Source organism: Rana temporaria, chromosome 2, assembly GCF_905171775.1.
Source record: "Rana temporaria chromosome 2, aRanTem1.1, whole genome shotgun sequence".
Lineage (NCBI taxonomy): Eukaryota > Metazoa > Chordata > Amphibia > Anura > Ranidae > Rana > Rana temporaria.
The window spans coordinates 210,902,095-210,918,420 of record NC_053490.1 but is presented as its reverse complement, the minus strand read 5'-3'; the positions used below and the strand labels follow the sequence as shown (position 1 = coordinate 210,918,420).

General features: G+C 42.8%; 1 protein-coding gene across 3 annotated transcripts in view; it reads left to right on the top strand.

Annotated features, from left to right (window-relative positions):
• LOC120926439 (lysozyme g-like) overlaps nucleotides 1–16,326 on the top strand; it is a 90,447-nt gene that overhangs the window by 55,335 nt on the left and 18,786 nt on the right. Inside the window, exons 1-3 of one of the 3 annotated variants that reach the window (XM_040336351.1) lie at nucleotides 4,271–4,358; nucleotides 11,345–11,367; nucleotides 14,429–14,509. The exons of the other annotated variants lie outside the window; for them this stretch is intronic. Of the exons in view, the coding sequence (XP_040192285.1) occupies nucleotides 11,364–11,367; nucleotides 14,429–14,509 (85 nt within the window). The 5' untranslated portion in view covers nucleotides 4,271–4,358; nucleotides 11,345–11,363. Of the gene's footprint in view, nucleotides 1–4,270; nucleotides 4,359–11,344; nucleotides 11,368–14,428; nucleotides 14,510–16,326 lie in introns of those variants that run through there. 3 annotated transcript variants of the gene reach the window in all.

Below are 16,326 nucleotides of genomic sequence, written 5' to 3'. Positions count from 1 at the left end.
TTGACCTCTGGCTTGCACCTTTGGATTCTCTGCCTTCTCCAACCCTTAACCTTCGGCTAGCACCCCGGACCTGTCTCCTGTCCTTGTCCCTGGCTACCTGCTCTGTGTACCCGGACTACCGTTGCCTGATCCACGGCTTACTTCAGTGAACTACCGCCAGCTCTAACTGCTGTCTGAACATACCTAGTCTTCAGCTTCACTACCGGTACCGGTGCCTCCTTGCACCTTCCCCCCTCTGTCCCAACTCTAGGAGGCGGATTGCGCCAGGTCGCAAAAGTGAGCTGCCCTCAGCATCTCGGTCTCGGTAAGTACACCCGTGACACCATATCTCCGTGGGCGCGATCCCGCTTTGCTTTCCCCCAGCTCCTGTGGGCTTTTCATTGGATGATTAATAGCAGCACAGCCATTGACTCCCACTGCTGTTAATCAAATCAATGATGCGGCGCGTCGGGGGCAGGGCTGAGTGATACACTCGGCAGCTATGGCCGTCGACTGTATCACACGGGAGCACGCCTGAAAGCTAACCCCCTTGGGAGAGCGCTTTCCAGAGGGGGGTTAGCCCTTGCGGGAAGGAGCTGAGACAGCTGCCGACGGACCTCAGAAGACAAGGATCGGGGCCACTCTGTGCAAAACGAACTGCACAGTGGAGGTAAGTATAACATGTTTGTTTAAAAAAAAACTGAACCCATACAACCCATACAACCCGTTTAAGGGTTACAGTTTATATGAGTAAAAAAGATAAGAGGGGAGGGGTAGACTTACTCCTACGTTTTTAATTGTTAATTAGGTTTCTACAGAGAGATTTTGTCATCATTAGTTTAGGCAGCTGCAAGTAACTTACAAAATATAACTTTATCTATACTTTTTGCAAGGACATAGTCGGCCTAAACACAGTGAGTCATACAGTGGGGGTTTTCCAATTATAACTTTGGCTCAAGCAAAAAGTCCAAAACTGTAACGAGAATGAAGTGTAAGATAAGGCATGTACATTCTTTAAAAAACAAGAACTATGAAATAGAAGGGAAATTACAAAATGTAGTTGCAGTTGATCATATACTCTATAACACTTGACCAGTCCATCACCTTTACCCTCAGCTTCTTAAGCAAGGCAGTGGTCGTCTTGGAGGTGTGCTTGAGGTCGTTATCATGTTGGAATACTGCCCTGCGGCCCAGTCTCCGAAGGGAGGAAATCATGCTTTGCTTCAGTATGTCACAGTTCATGTTGGCATTCATGGTTCCCTCAATGAACTGTAGCTCCCCAGTGCCGGCAGCACTCATGCAGCCCCAGACCATGACACTCTCCTCACCATGCTTGATTTTGGGTAAGACACACTTGTCTTTGTACTCCTCATCTGGTTGCCGCCAAACACGCTGGACAACATCTGAACCTAATACATTTATTTTGGTCTCATCAGACCACAGGACAACAGGACATGGTTCCAGTAATCCATGTCCTTAGTCTGCTTGCCTTCAGTAAACTGTTTGCAGGCTTTCTTGTGCATCATCTTTACACAAGGCTTCCTTCAGGGACGACAGCCATGCTGACCAATTTCATGCAGTGTGCGCCGTATGGGCTGAGCCCTGACAGGCTCACCCCCACCCCCTCAACCACTGCAGGAATGCTGGCAGCACTCATACATCTATTTCCCAAAGACAACCTCTGGATATGACACTAAGCACGTGCAACTTCTTTGGTCGACCATGATGAGGCCTGTTCTGAGTGCAACCTGTCCTGTTAAACCACTGTATGGTCTTTGCCACCGTGCTGCAGCTCAGTTTCAGGGTCTTGGCACTCTTCTTATAGCCTAGGCCATCTTTATGTAGAGCAACAATTTTTTTTTTAGATCCTCAGAGAGTTCTTTGCCATGAGGTGCCATGTTGAACTTCCAGTGACCAGTAAGAGTGAAAACACCAAATTTAACACACATGCTCCCCATTCACACCTGAGTTCACTGAGTTATTTTGAGTGGACAGCAAATTTACACTGTTATACAAGCTGTTCACTCACTACGTTACATTATAGCAAAGTTTCAATTATTCAATGTTGTCACATGAAAAGATAAAATAAAATATATATGAGGGGTGTACTCACTTTTGGGAGATACTGTATGTAGATACACACACACGTGTGTTTGAGCTTTAGGGTGCAAACCCTAATAAAATGCTGCGCACACTAGGATTCCAACTTTACAATTTGCACCACCCTCTGGTGCATCTTTTCAACTTTATCGGCCTGATACCAGTACCAATCCTCTATCTGAAATGTAATTCATTTCTTTATATGTCTTAAAGTTGTTGTTTTTTATTTACACCATCTTAGTCAAAATAATGCAAACATAGGACACAGGAAATATAACTAGACATATACTTAGGTCAGGGCCATCTTTAACACAGGGCAAATAGGGAAGCTGCCCTAGGCCCAATCATTGTTGTGGGGCCCAAAGCAGCTGCCCCTTGAGCCCACACTGTAATGCCGCGTACACACGATCGGTTCGTCTGATGAAAACGGTCTGATGGACCGTTTTCATCAGACGAACCGATCGTGTGTGGGCCCCATCGTTTTTTTTCCCCATCGGTGAAAAAACTTAGAACCTGTTTTAAAATGATCTGATGGTTAAAAAACCGATAGAAAAAATCCATCGGTTAAAAATCAACGCATGCTCAGAATCAAGTCGACGCATGCTTGGAAGAATTGAACTTAATTTTTTTCAGCACTTCGTTGTGTTTTACGTCACCGCGTTTTGACGTGATCGTTTTTTTAACTGATGGTGTGTAGGTTAAGGGTCCTTTCACACGAGCGGACCGTTAACGGACTTGTAATGAATCCCTATGGGATCGCGTCCGTTAGCGGATGGAGCATCCGCTAGCGTCCGCGTCCGTCGGGATCCGCTTTTGCGAACGGAAGAAACCCTATTTTTCTTCCGTTCAGCGGAATGGATCGGATGCAGACGGACAGACGGTCCGTCTGCATCCGATCCCCCATAGGGGAGAGCGGAGCAGAGACAGGGCGGTCTCTGCACTGTGTGCGGGGACCGCCCTATCCGCCGACAGCTCAGCGGGATGACGGAGAATCCCTGCGGACACACGGAGCGGACACAGAAACGGTCCACTCCGTGTGAAAGGACCCTAAGGCCCCGTACACACGAGTGGATCGATCCGCTGAAATTGATCCGCGGATCGGTTTCAGCGGATAGATCCGCTGGTGTGTACGATCCAGCGGATATTTATCCGCGGATATATTTCGGGCTGACCGATTTCCAGCGGATAAAAATTTCCTAACATGCTAAGAAATCTATCCGCTGGAATCGGCTCTAGCGGATCGATCCGGTGGTCTGTACAGACTCACCGGATCGATCCGTCCGAACCCATCCCTCGCATGCGTCGTAATGATTCGACGCATGCGTGGAATTGCTTATATGACAGCGTCGCGCACGTCGCTGCGTCATCATCGCGGCGACGGCGCGACACGTCACCGCAGTGTGAATTCGGCGCGGATTTCGATCCGATGGTGAGTACAATCCATCGGATCAAAATCCTCAGAGGATTTATCTGCGGAAACGGTCCGGAGGACCGTATCCGCGGATCAATCCTCTCGTGTGTACCCGGCATAAGACTGATGAAAGTCATCGGATATCTAATGAAAAAAATCCATCCGACCATTTTCATCGGATGAACTGGTCGTGTGTACAGGGCATAATAGTTGACAATGAATTTGGGGGGGCCCAAGAAAATGTTTCAATCAATAATAAAGATGGCCCTGACTTAGGTAAAACAATGAAAACATTTAAAAGCATACAAAATGCTTTTATATTGTGTTTCTGGGTCTGGTGGTAGCAGAATAAGGGCCGGTTTACACTAGATGCAAATCCGCACTGCATCAAAATTGCAACCTATGTGAACACCCATGAGATCCGATTCCAGTGCGGACAACAAAAGGGTCCTGCATGAGTTTGGTCCACATGCGATGCAAATTCAGCCATACAGTTTGTATGGCTGAATTTGCATCGCACAGACATCATATGTGATCTATTCGGTGCGAATCACATGCGATGTGTGCAATCGCACTAGTGTGAACTGGCCCTGAAGCTGCATCAGAAAGTACACACATCTACTTATCCAGGCAATCATGACCTTTGAAATGGGAGGAAGTTTCCTCCAAACAAGAATGCGTGTGAAGCACTGATATCTTTCTGCACATAGAATATTGTAACTGTTCATGTTTCCAGGAAAACGAACTTCAGCTTATTTTCACTTTCAGTTTCTAAGTGGGCAGAACACAATGTCTCTATAAATAGGAAGGACATTTGCCAGTATATTTTTATTACAGGAAGGGAGGCTGTGCAAGTTATCTAGAAGAGGTAAGTGCATGAGATAAATGGACACAAATGTTAGTTTGTATATATTTTAGATTTTACAGCTATGTTAGGATCACAGTTATTCTGCAAGTAATTCTTGGAGAAAATAATGAACAATCAAAAATGGATCTTTTCAGCAGTAAATATATACCAACATATCTCAATATTATATAAAAATATTGGAAACAGCGGTAAAAGGTTTACATAACTGGTGATAAGTATACAGCAGCACTGCCGTTATTTAAAAGGACTTTTTTTTTATGGATAAAAGTACAGGGAGATACAGAGAAAAAAGTACCAAGCAATCCCTCAGACAGCTGGAGTTCATCATGGACAGTGAAAGGATGAATACCACGATTTTACCGCGATTCGCGTTTTTGCATTTTAATGCTTTTATTTTTGGCCAATTTGTTGTTGAGCAGATTAAAAAATGCAAGATGCAAATCGCGTCTGAAAAAGGCATAGATGTGAACGTGTCTCATAGAAAACCATGTTAAATGAACTGTAGTGCGTTTCTGCAAAAAGCCCCAAAAAAACGCATAGGTGAGAACCGATCCTGATTGTATGAACTGCACAGGTTTAAGCTGGTCATAGAAGGGAGTTTCAAATGAAAATTTTTAGGAAAAATCTTCAGAGAATTTGTATGAAAGTTCCCAGACTACTGGTTTTGTTTGCTTTTAACTTTTGAAGGAATGAACTTTACGGAATGAAAACCACATACACTGTTAGAAATTCATTCATTCAATAAAACATTTCCAACCCGCACATTCAAAATTTCTTGCACTATGGTTGAAAATGAATGTCGATTTGTCTACTAATGATTGAAAAAACAAACTCTCTTTTCCCAAGAATTTTGTTTTGAAAATCTATGGCCAGCTTTAGTCTGATTTCTTGAAAGAGGTCTCTTGTATTCAGAAGGCAAATCTTTGACCTTTGAAGGGCTACAAGATCTTCTTATACTTTCTTATATATGATGGGGCAGATTCACGTACCTCGGCGCATATCTCCGCCGGGTGCAGCATATCTAAGATACACTACGCCGCCGTAACTTATTTTTTATTTTTCGAATCCTCAAAGAATTTGTGCCGTAAGTTACGGCGGCGTAGTGTATCTTTGGTGGCGTAAGGGCGCGGAATTCAAATGGATGTGATGAGGGCGTGTTTTATGTAAATACATTGTGACCCGACGTAAACGACATTTTTTTTAACGGCGCATGCTCGAAATTAAACCGGAACAAGCCAATACTTACAACGGTGACGTCATTCTACGCAAATCCCTATTCGTGAATGACTTACGCAAACAACGTAAAAAATTCGAAAGGCGACGCGGAAACGACGGCCATACTTAACATTGAATACGCCTCATAATAGCAGGGGTAACTATACGCCGGAAAAAAGTGGAACGCAAACAACGTAAAAAAATGCGCCGGCCGCACGTACATTCGTGAATCGCCGTAACAAGCTAATTTGCATACTCGACGCAGAATTTGACGGAAACGCCACCTAGCAGCCGGCGAAAAAATGCACCTAAGATCTGACGGCGTACTAAAACGTACGCCTGTCGGATCAATCCGGGATGCAGTCGTATCTTGTTTTGTAGATACAAAACAAAGATACGACGCGCAAAATTTGAAATTACGCGGCGTAATTCTTTTGTGGATCTGCCCCGATGTTTTTAACTGCCAATCACAATGAATATTGCTCACTGAGCTTTGCTACTCTCCGTCATGCAGTATTTTCTAGTACAAAAAGCCTTTCAGCTTTGGGCTATACAGGAGTAAAAATCTCTTTGCTAAATAATAAAAGAATAAAAAAACAATTTAACCACCTCAATACCAGGCACTTTCACCCCCTTCCTGCCCAAGCCATTTTTCAGCTTTCGGCGCTGTCACAATTTGAATGACAATTGCTCGGTCATGCTACACTTTACCCAAATTAAATTTTAATATTTTTTGTCCCACAAATAGAGCTTTCTATTGGTGGTATTTGATCACCTCTGCGGATTTTATTTTTTTCCCTAAAAGAAGAGTGACAATTTAAAAATTTAAAAAAAATATATATATTTTTTAGTTTTTGCTATAAAAAATATCCCCAAAAATATATAAAAAAAACTATTTGTTTCCTCAGTTTTAGCCGATTCGTATTCTTCTACATATTTTTGGTAAAAAAAAATCGCAATAAGCGTATATTGATTGGTTTGCATAGTAATGGCGTCAATCAGTGATATTTATCATGACTGTGATATTGCGGCGGACACACCAGACACTTTTGACACTATTTTGGAACCATTCACGTTTAGACAGCGAACAGTGCTATAAATATGCAGTGATTACTGTGTAAATGTGACTGGTAGGGAAGGGGTTAACACTAGGGGGCGATCAAGGGGTTAAATGTGTACCCTAGTGAGTGATTCTAACTGTAGGGGGAGGGGACTGACTGGGGGAGGTGACCAATCTGTGTCCCTATGTACAAGGGACACAGCATCGGTCTCCTCTCCCTGACAGGACGTGGATCTCTGTGTTTACACACAGAGATCCACGGTCCTGCTTAGTTACTGGGTAATCGCAGGTGCCCTGCAGTCATCACGGCCGCCGGACACGCGCATCGGGTTCCCAGTAACGCGGTGGGTGCGTGCGTGCCGCCTGGGGCGCGCGCGTACCTAATAGCTATGCAAGACGAGGACGTCATATGACGTCCTCTCAGAACAACAGATCCATCAATTGACGGCGGCCGCTAGTAAAGTGGTTAATCTTCTGTTTTTTTCTTTAGCTTTTTTTTGTAGCTAGGGAGGCATAAGAAGTAAAATACCTGACGGTTTGATTTGGTTTTAAAGGATAACTGTACTTCAAGGCTGGCCATACACTATACAATCTGATTGTACAATCTCCTTTAGGCATAGGTGTGCGCAGCCTATAGCATTAGGGTGTGCACCCCAAAGCTCAAACACAAAACAGATGCACTGGCTAGGGGTGTACACACAACACTATGATTCGCAGCCATGGCAGAAATTACAGAGTGCAAAGTACACGTAAACCAGTCCTTCATTTATTTTTTTAAATGTTATTTACATTTTATTTATATTTTTTTACATTTGTTTTTATTTTTTTACATTTTTCTAAATTGCCCTTTTGGGTTTTTTGGGTGAAATATCAAGGTTATAAAAAGACCCCTGATGTCTTACATTTAGGACAGAGAAAGGGACTGAGCACAGGATGGAGGAGCAGATGCTAGAACTGATCCCCCCGGAGGGAGGGAGGGAGAGGAGGAAAAGTAGCCAGCAGAGCTGCAGGGGGAAGGAACAAGAGGATCAGTATCAGCAATGAGGCAATACAGCCGGTCCTGCTGCTCGACAGGTGCCCAGGCCCCCATTTTGAACTAATAGAACACGTGCCCGGTACAGGAGGGCAGACTGTAATGCCTTATTAATAGAAATGTGCACTGACAAAATCTTTTTTTTTTTTTTCATTTCATTCAGGGTTTTTTCTTTTCGTTTTTCGCATCATTTATTATGATCGATATTCGTTATTTTGAGTAAATTCAGAAAAATTCTAATTTCTGTATGCTCCATTTGTATTGATGTGGTATTCGTTTTTTTTTTTTATCATTCGGAAATTTGGAAAAATTCTAATTCGTTACGTTCCATTTGTATAGATGCGGTATTCAATATTTTAATAATATGTCAATTTGGATCAATTCCTAATTGTTACGTTCACTAACTGCCAAATTGGAAAATTAATTCCAATACCTCTAATTCAATAGTTTATACCTATTATTATTATTATTATTATTATTATTATTATTTTTAATAATAATAAATAATAATAAATAAAAAAACTTGGCCTTCTCATCCAACATTAGTGCTTGACCTCACAAATGCGCTTCTGGAAGAATGGTCAAACGTTCCCATAGACACACTCCTAAACCTGGTGGACAGCCTTCCCAGAAGAGTTGAATCGGTTATAGCTGCAAAGGGTGGGCCAACTCAACATTGAACCCTACAGACTAAGACTGGGATGCCATTAAAGTTCATATGCATGTAAAGTCAGGCGTCCCAATACTTTTGACAATATATTGGAAGCGACAGGCACTCATCAAGAATGTGAATGATGTCAACCCATTCTGCCCCTTTCCTCCATTCATAGAAACTGTACTGAATGTACTTCTATGAATGGAAAATTATCTACGAGTGGAGGAGACGGACCTTTCATTCATCTTCCTGTCAGCCATTTATAGAACATGTTTCAATGTTCTATTTGTACATTGTACTCGTGTTCAGAATAGCATTCACATACACAAAAGTACAGCCATTAATTTCAACAATGTCATGTCAGTGCACATCCATTCGTGCCAATAGGCTGTACCTGGGCTGCCTGGGCGGAGTAAGTACGGCTGTAGTTACACTGATTGCTCATGTGCAAGCTCCCTATTACAAATGAGGACATATAGATAAAAGCCATATGACGGGCATAGTTATTTGTGTTAGCTTTAAAGTGGAGTTCCACCCAAAAATTGAACTTCTGCTTTTTGGAATCCCCCCCCTCTGGTTACACATTTGGCACCCCCCCCCCCCGCTGTCTTCTGGGAGACTCGCACATGCGCAGTAGGGAACCAGGAAATGATTTTGCAATGCTTCACTTCCTGATTCCCTTACCGAAGATGGAGGTGCCTCCACGTTGTGTCAAATTCAATCCCTTGGGAGTTAAAACTTGAGTTTTAAAAATCCATTTGGATTCCCTGATTTAAAAACCAAATACAATTTCCATACCTCCAGTGCTTTCTACATTTTTCTATATCCCATAAGTGAAGGTTAGCACACTAGGTGTATGTCTTTTCCCTGCATCCATTTTTTTTTTTTTTATAGAATACCTTTGTTTATGAATATTATGAGCTTTTAATAATGGACTATGCTTTTAGAGTTGGTGTCTTAAAATATTTCCCCCTTGTATAATAATCATTTGAGAGACATGGGAGGGGGTGATATTTGTCCATCAGTGTTTTTTTTTTCTTTTTAACATGCACTTAATATGTTTAAAAAACGATGGCTCGATCCATGGAGGTATATAGGACCTAAATGGTACCTAGGAGCAGTAAATGGTGAGCTGACGTTTGTTTACTGTTACTAGGGGTGATGGCTTATTTCAGAATATGGAGGTATACAGGACCTAGTGCCTGAGAGTAGAAGCAGCTGAATTCACACTGACTTGCGATAAAATGCATCGACCACATAAAATGGATTAGCCTGCATGTGCTAAAATGCAGATCAACGCCTGTTAAAACTCACATAAAATAAATGGAAATGTACATCCATTTACCCTGCATTTTATCACAAGTGCAGACATCCCAGGTCTCCCACGAGGGCTTCTAGCAACCAGTGACCTCACACTTGCAGAGACAGAGTGAGGCTGGGTCAGGAGCGAGGCCCGTGTCAGTGCTGCCCTGGCTCCACCTACCTTCTCTGGCTCCCGTGGTCCGCCACTCAGTGGCTTCATGCAGCAGAGGGACTAGTCTGGGTCTTGACCTGGGAGTGACAGCAGCAGCAGTGTCTGGAGTACCCTGTGCAGTGTGAGTGTTCAGGGGCAGACTGACCGTTTGGGCACTTGATACACTGCCCAAGGGCCTGGGGTCAGTAGGGGCCCCATAAGAGGTTCAGTCCGCCCCTCCTGCCCATATCTACAGGCTCTTGATGCAGCTATAGGAAAGGACTCAGGCGTTGGCCGGGATGAGAGAATGATCATGGAGCCATGGGGATGATGGCAGCGGCAGCCACACCAGCCATCTCTCTCCCTGGGGAAAACAGCAGGGGGGGGGTTACAGTCTCAGCCTCGTCCACAGTCCACATTTCCGCCATGGTGGACAGCCAGAGTCAGTGTTGAACTTGGAGAGCTAGAGATGGTGCTCTGCAGCATGGACTGGTCCCAGAGCCATCAGCCTGTGTGCAGCACAGCAGGTCAGTGTGTGATCGCTAGGCCAGCTGTTTAGTATTTCACACTTCTTTAAGTGCCCTTCCACAGGTGCTATTCCCTAACCTATATCTAGTAACCCTAAATTTCTATATACATTGAGTGCACACTGATATCTGTACACATGAGTGCCACTTGATGTACAGATATAGCGTGAGCTCATTTGTTTGCCTGTGTGGAGACATATGTGGTGCATCTAACAGAAGGAATGTTGTTGGGTGTCCCAGGGAATTTTATGTGTATTGGTGCAAGACCCTGTGACGATTCACTATTGCAGGACCTATTCACTGTTTATGGGCTTATTATGGCACACTTTAACTGTTTGCTGAAGTTTTTGCATGATTTATTCTTTGGGTAGTCTAATGCTAGCCATACACTAGCCAAAAAATCGTTTGAAAATCTGTCATTTGGACCATTCGTTTGTTTTTCGTCCTGTTAATGGGCACAAATAGAAAATCGGTTTTAACTTTTTAGAGCTGAAAAATCAAAGGAACAGGTTTGAAAATTCTGCCGAACGAAAGATAAATTGATAGGTTAATGTGTTTCCCACCCGAACTGTGGCATATGTAAAAATTGAAAAAAATGATTCATTTATGACCATTGAACGATTTATGGATTAAAAATTCAGTCATCACATTATGGCAAAATTGTTTGCTCTCACGGCCAAATGTTCATTATTCAAAAACTAGTTTGAATTTTTTTCCCCATAGTGTATGGCCAGCATTACTTATAGCGTTGCCATGAATAAAAGTTTTTTATTATCCTTCAAAACAGAGCAGGTGCTGCTTGCTTCAAGACTTTCCAAAAATGTGTGGTATGAAATATGGCAAAAAATATATATAAAATATTTTAATATGAATAGATTAAATAACATATTAATCAGCAGTGGTGAGCATACGGTTATAAACAAAAAAAAGTGTGTAGGTATTTTATTAGATTACATTCACTGTATAATTACAATTTTGTAAATTTCCTAAAATGCCAAAACTACAATTGATGTTAATGATAACATTTTGTTTTCTTTTACTAGGAAAATTTGAAAAGCCATCATGTGTGAGTATTTAATCATTACTATAAAAATGTTATCTTTGGTGGAGACTATAGAAATCTGGTGTTATACCAAAAGCAAGCAGTGGTGCCAAACTGGCAATGGACAACGCATAAAAATAAGAACATGCCTTAGGAAAAACTAGTTAGGCTGCCAGAATTTGAGATCCCTAACAATTATTATTGTGGCTAATTTAAACAAGTAAAATCTTACTGTTTGGTTTTATCAGAAAATTCATCCTGTTATATAGGTAGTTGAATAACGTGGTGTGTCCCAACTAGACATTTGTGGATGTGCTTCAATTGTATGGCAATTTGTAATGGACAACCATTGGAGTCAATTTATAATGACAGATTTATTCAATAAGTAGGAGTAAAAACTATCAGTGATATCAATCAGTTTAGGCCTCATTCACGTGTCTTAGTGGAAACGTGGGTTCCTGCTAGTGATTTGAAAAGCGAGATTCACGCGTTTTCAGCTCGTTAACTTGACTGGGCTCCCCTATGAGGCGTTTGTCGTGCCAACGAAGCTCAGGGACCAAATTTTAGCTTCGAACCAGGTGCGATTTTATACATATGTTTTTTGATTCAGGATGAATGGCACTCAAAACGTTTGTTGTCCATTTTTCTGCAATTTGGAATCTCAGGGAGAATTGTGTCTGCAACTCCTTATCGCTCAAGTTCCAGCAAGACAAATTCTGCATAATTCTGTTTGTTTTTAGAGGGGCAGGGAAGCTGTGTTTGCCATAATTAATTCTGTCTGTACTGTGCAGGGAAATATCATCTTATTAATTGTACTAGTTTTGAACACTGTCTGTTTTAACAAAGAGTGTAAAGCCCCGTACACACGGACAGAATATCGAGAGACATTTGCCGGTACAAAAAATACCAGCCAGTGTGTATGTCGTTCTGTCCAAAAGAAGCTTGCCACCGCACCGATCATCCCTGACTGTCCCCTGTATCCTCCTCTGGTCCCCCTCTGTGTCCTCTGTGTGGTCCTATGCCCCCCCCCACTAGTCCTTCCCCCTGTGCTCTTCCGGCCCCCCTGTCCCAGATCTTTCAGGATGGAGAGCAGAGGAAAGAGCCGGTAAATATGTAATTTACTGGCTCCTTCCTTTTCTGAATGGACAGTGTCACTGAAACTGTCCATTCATAACTGAGCATTGTAAACTGTGCATACGCTGCTTCAGTTTATGAATGGAGAGGAGCCGCTGTCTCCAGTCCTTTTATCTCCAGTGCAGCGGAGGCTGCAGAGAAAGGGACTGGGGAATCTGTGTTCTCAGTCCCTTTCCCTGTCTCAAAGAGGAGATGACAGGGGTCTGTTTAGGTTTAGACCCCCCCCCCCCCCCAAACAGGGTTGATTTAAAAAAAAAAAAACATTGAAATAAATATTTAAAAGTAAAAACATAAAAAAAACACTGACACCATCCACGCCTCATCAGTGCTGCATATTAGTGCCACTGACACATAAAAAAAGTATTGGTAATCGGTATCGGCGAGTACTTGGAAAAAAAGAATCAGTACTTGTACTCTGTCTTAAAAAAGTGGTATCGGTGCACCCCTGGACCGGAGCTTGACTTTTTTTCTTTGTGCAAAAAGAAAAAAAAGGGTGTACCCGGCTTTAGGTTTAGGAGCTTGGCTTCACTATTGTATGTTGTTAAGAACTTGACTCCTATAATGCAGCTATTGGGACAGACCGTGCTGCACTAGTTGAAAAATTCTTGCAGTCAACCATGACACCTTTTCCTTAGAAACCTCTAAAAAGTAAGGAATACAACAAAAATATACATATTAAGTATGCTGTGTGAATAGTAACACACAAACATAGTGGGGTTATCTCAACTTTAACTGCAAAAAATGAAATACACAGTGCTTGTTTACATCAGATGCAGTCAGCTGCATTTTTAAACACAGCATAGATGCAGTACAAACACATATGCAAGAAAAATGTATTCCAACAAGTCTAGTTTACACCACTGCAGCGCTTTTATGTGTGTGTAAAAAAAGTACAGCATGCTGCATTTCTTTACGCCGCAGACTGCACCAAAAATTGCATGCAAACACACAACAAATGCGTATACGAATATGTGAATGCAACTTGGCTAAGAAAATACATTTAAATAAATGAAAACATTATTTAAAAAACACAGCAAATGCGTGTATGCATTAAAAATGTGCATACAGAAATGCACAGTGATCGCAGAGATTGTGGTGTAAATGAATCCTAAAGCAGTTGAAACAACGAACATGAGATTGTTTGCTTTAGGTTACTACTCTTTACCTTATTAAATTGGTACTAGTCTTTTTACCTTAACGTTAACGCATTCCCTACATTAAGGTAAAAATGTTGCACTAACTCTTCCTCTCACAACCCAGAGCTTTCCTGGTAGCACTTCTGTCTTCACTTCCTGGTATCACAGGAGACACGGGCAGCAGGGGGAGCCATTGGCTCCTACTGCTGTCAGTCAAATACTGTGAAGAGGGATCTGGGGACGTGGATGGACACACACAGCCTGGCTCAGGAGTGTGCCCGCCCAGGTGCCCCCTCAGCGCACGACTTGCTGAGTGGGCACCCACAGAAAGCAGGAGCAGATGGCATCTGTGGGGGGACACAGATATCCTTGCACAAAGCAGGTAAGTAGAACATCTTTTTTATTTTAATTATAAAAAGAAATTATTACTTTAAAATCTCCTTACCAATCAACCCCCAGCACAATGTCACATATCAGGGATACATTTATAAATGTCCCCTCATTAAAGCCACTTTGTGAAGCACTCAATCCCCTCACTCAGACAGCACGTGCCACCACTGATGATTGGGAGCCAATCAAAGTCGTTCCCAAACTTTGATTACTCTCAGGCTCAGCTATGACAGTGATCACATGCAGGCTGGGGCACTCAGCATGCAGATGAATACTGCCACCCTCAGGCCACAGTGTCATATGTCTAGGAGAGAGCATGGGGGAGAGAAATAGGCATTTGTCCACCTTTGTCCACCTTTCTGAATTTGCCTAGTTAGCTGCCTGGATCAAAATACTTTTTTCAACTGTAACTTTGTCTTTCACAGCCAATTATGGTAATCTCAACGATATTCCTTGTACTGGTGCCTCATATGAAACCGGAAGTCAAGATGGGGGAAATATTTCTGGTGAGTATGCATATGGTTAAATAAATTCAACTTGATTCAACTCCTGCAATGTATTTTCTGTGCACATGAACATACTTGCACAGAACTAACAATGTATATCCAAAACATTTTGGCCCCTTTTGAATGGACAGACCAATCGGGATCGGACCACCTATTGCCCTCTATGGAGCGATGTCTGTTGACACCTGCTGACATCTGATCCTATCCGCTAGAATCAGACTGTTGGGGATCAGTTCCCCCACCGTCTATTGGATCGGATGACAGTCAGAGGGAAACGGACAGGCGGTCCATTTCCATCTGATCGCCCATAGAGAAAAGCGTCCGTGTCTGCTCTGCATCAGCGGATATGGACCTGTAATCTGCCTGCTCAGCGGACAAATCCCCCGCTGAGCAGGTGGATCCGCTGGCAGACTCTGCCAGTGTGAAAGGGACCTTATAGTTTCAGATAGATGTTTGTCCTGGTGAGCATTGTCAATTGGATAGAAACTGATGTGAAATGTTACAGTAGTCTCCAGGAGTTAAGGGAAATCTTTTTTCTCAATAAAGGGGAAATGTTGTAGTGGGGGAAAAGATATATATATATAAATAAAAGTGGGATTAATTTCTTTCCTTTCTTGCTAAAATGAGTTCAGATTTATAAAAGTAAATTATTTGGTCATTGGTCATTAGACTGTGTTACCTTGCCTGTTCTAGTGACAACGTCTCCACAAAGAGGCCTTCCCGAGTCCCCAGCCCACTCACACTCACCTTGCCCAGTGCTACTCTTATGCTTCTTCCACATCTTTTGGGTATGGGGGAACATGTGGCCACATTCCCTGTAACAGTGCTAAAGTCTAGTAGCCAATCAGTAGGACTGAGCAGTGTTGCATAGCATTATTGCTTTGCATAGGTAATAATAGGGGATTTTAGTGCCAGCTGTGATGGCGGAAGGAGCAATGAAGTAGTGATGACAAGGTTTGAATAGGGCAGCCTTTTTCAACTGGGGTGCCTTGAGGTTTCTTCAGGGGTGCCTTGGCAAAATGTCTAAAAATGTCTAAAAATGGCCCCAAAAATTGCCCCAAAAAGCCAGCAGATGGATGAATGAAGCCTGCCTTTTAGTTACACAAAGCCACGGGTTTTCACTGTAAACAGTTACGGCCTTCTAGCCGCCAGCGTCCTAACAACCAATGCCCCTCTCTGTCAGTACTGGGGTGGGGGATCACATTAGCTGATTGATGACGAAAAATTGAGGCAGAAAAGAAACATTGGATTACTAGTCAGTACAAGTGTGCAAAATTAGTGTATTGGATTTGGAAGAATAAATCACCTCTAATATTGGGTGTCATATGTGTTGGCCAGGAATGTGTGGAAATCTGACAAGCCTGATTCCTTCCATGTACCCCTGTGCATTTTTTTGACCCAGCGCATGTTCCCACCATTTATACCAGCCTCCATTTATACCAGCCTCCATGCTCCCAACTGTGGAGCCATGACTGTCATGGCAGGTGCTACCAGGTAGAGGAAAGGGACCAGCAAACCTCTGTTCACTGATCTCCTTTACCTAGTAAGGACTCATAAGCAATGTGTATTACATCACTTCTGGGTTCGGTTGTCACTTTTCCCCGCTGCGACAGCCAAGGAAGACGTTAATGGAGCGCAATCTGTGCTCCATTAGCTTCAATGTGGGCAGGTCAGACATCAGGGATTAAAGGACCACTGATGTCTCATTAACCACTTAAGGACCGCCTCCTGCACATTTACGTAGGCAGAATGGCACCGCTGGGCACAATCACGTACTTGTACGTGATTGTATAAAGCCCAGCGGTGGGTCGCGGGTG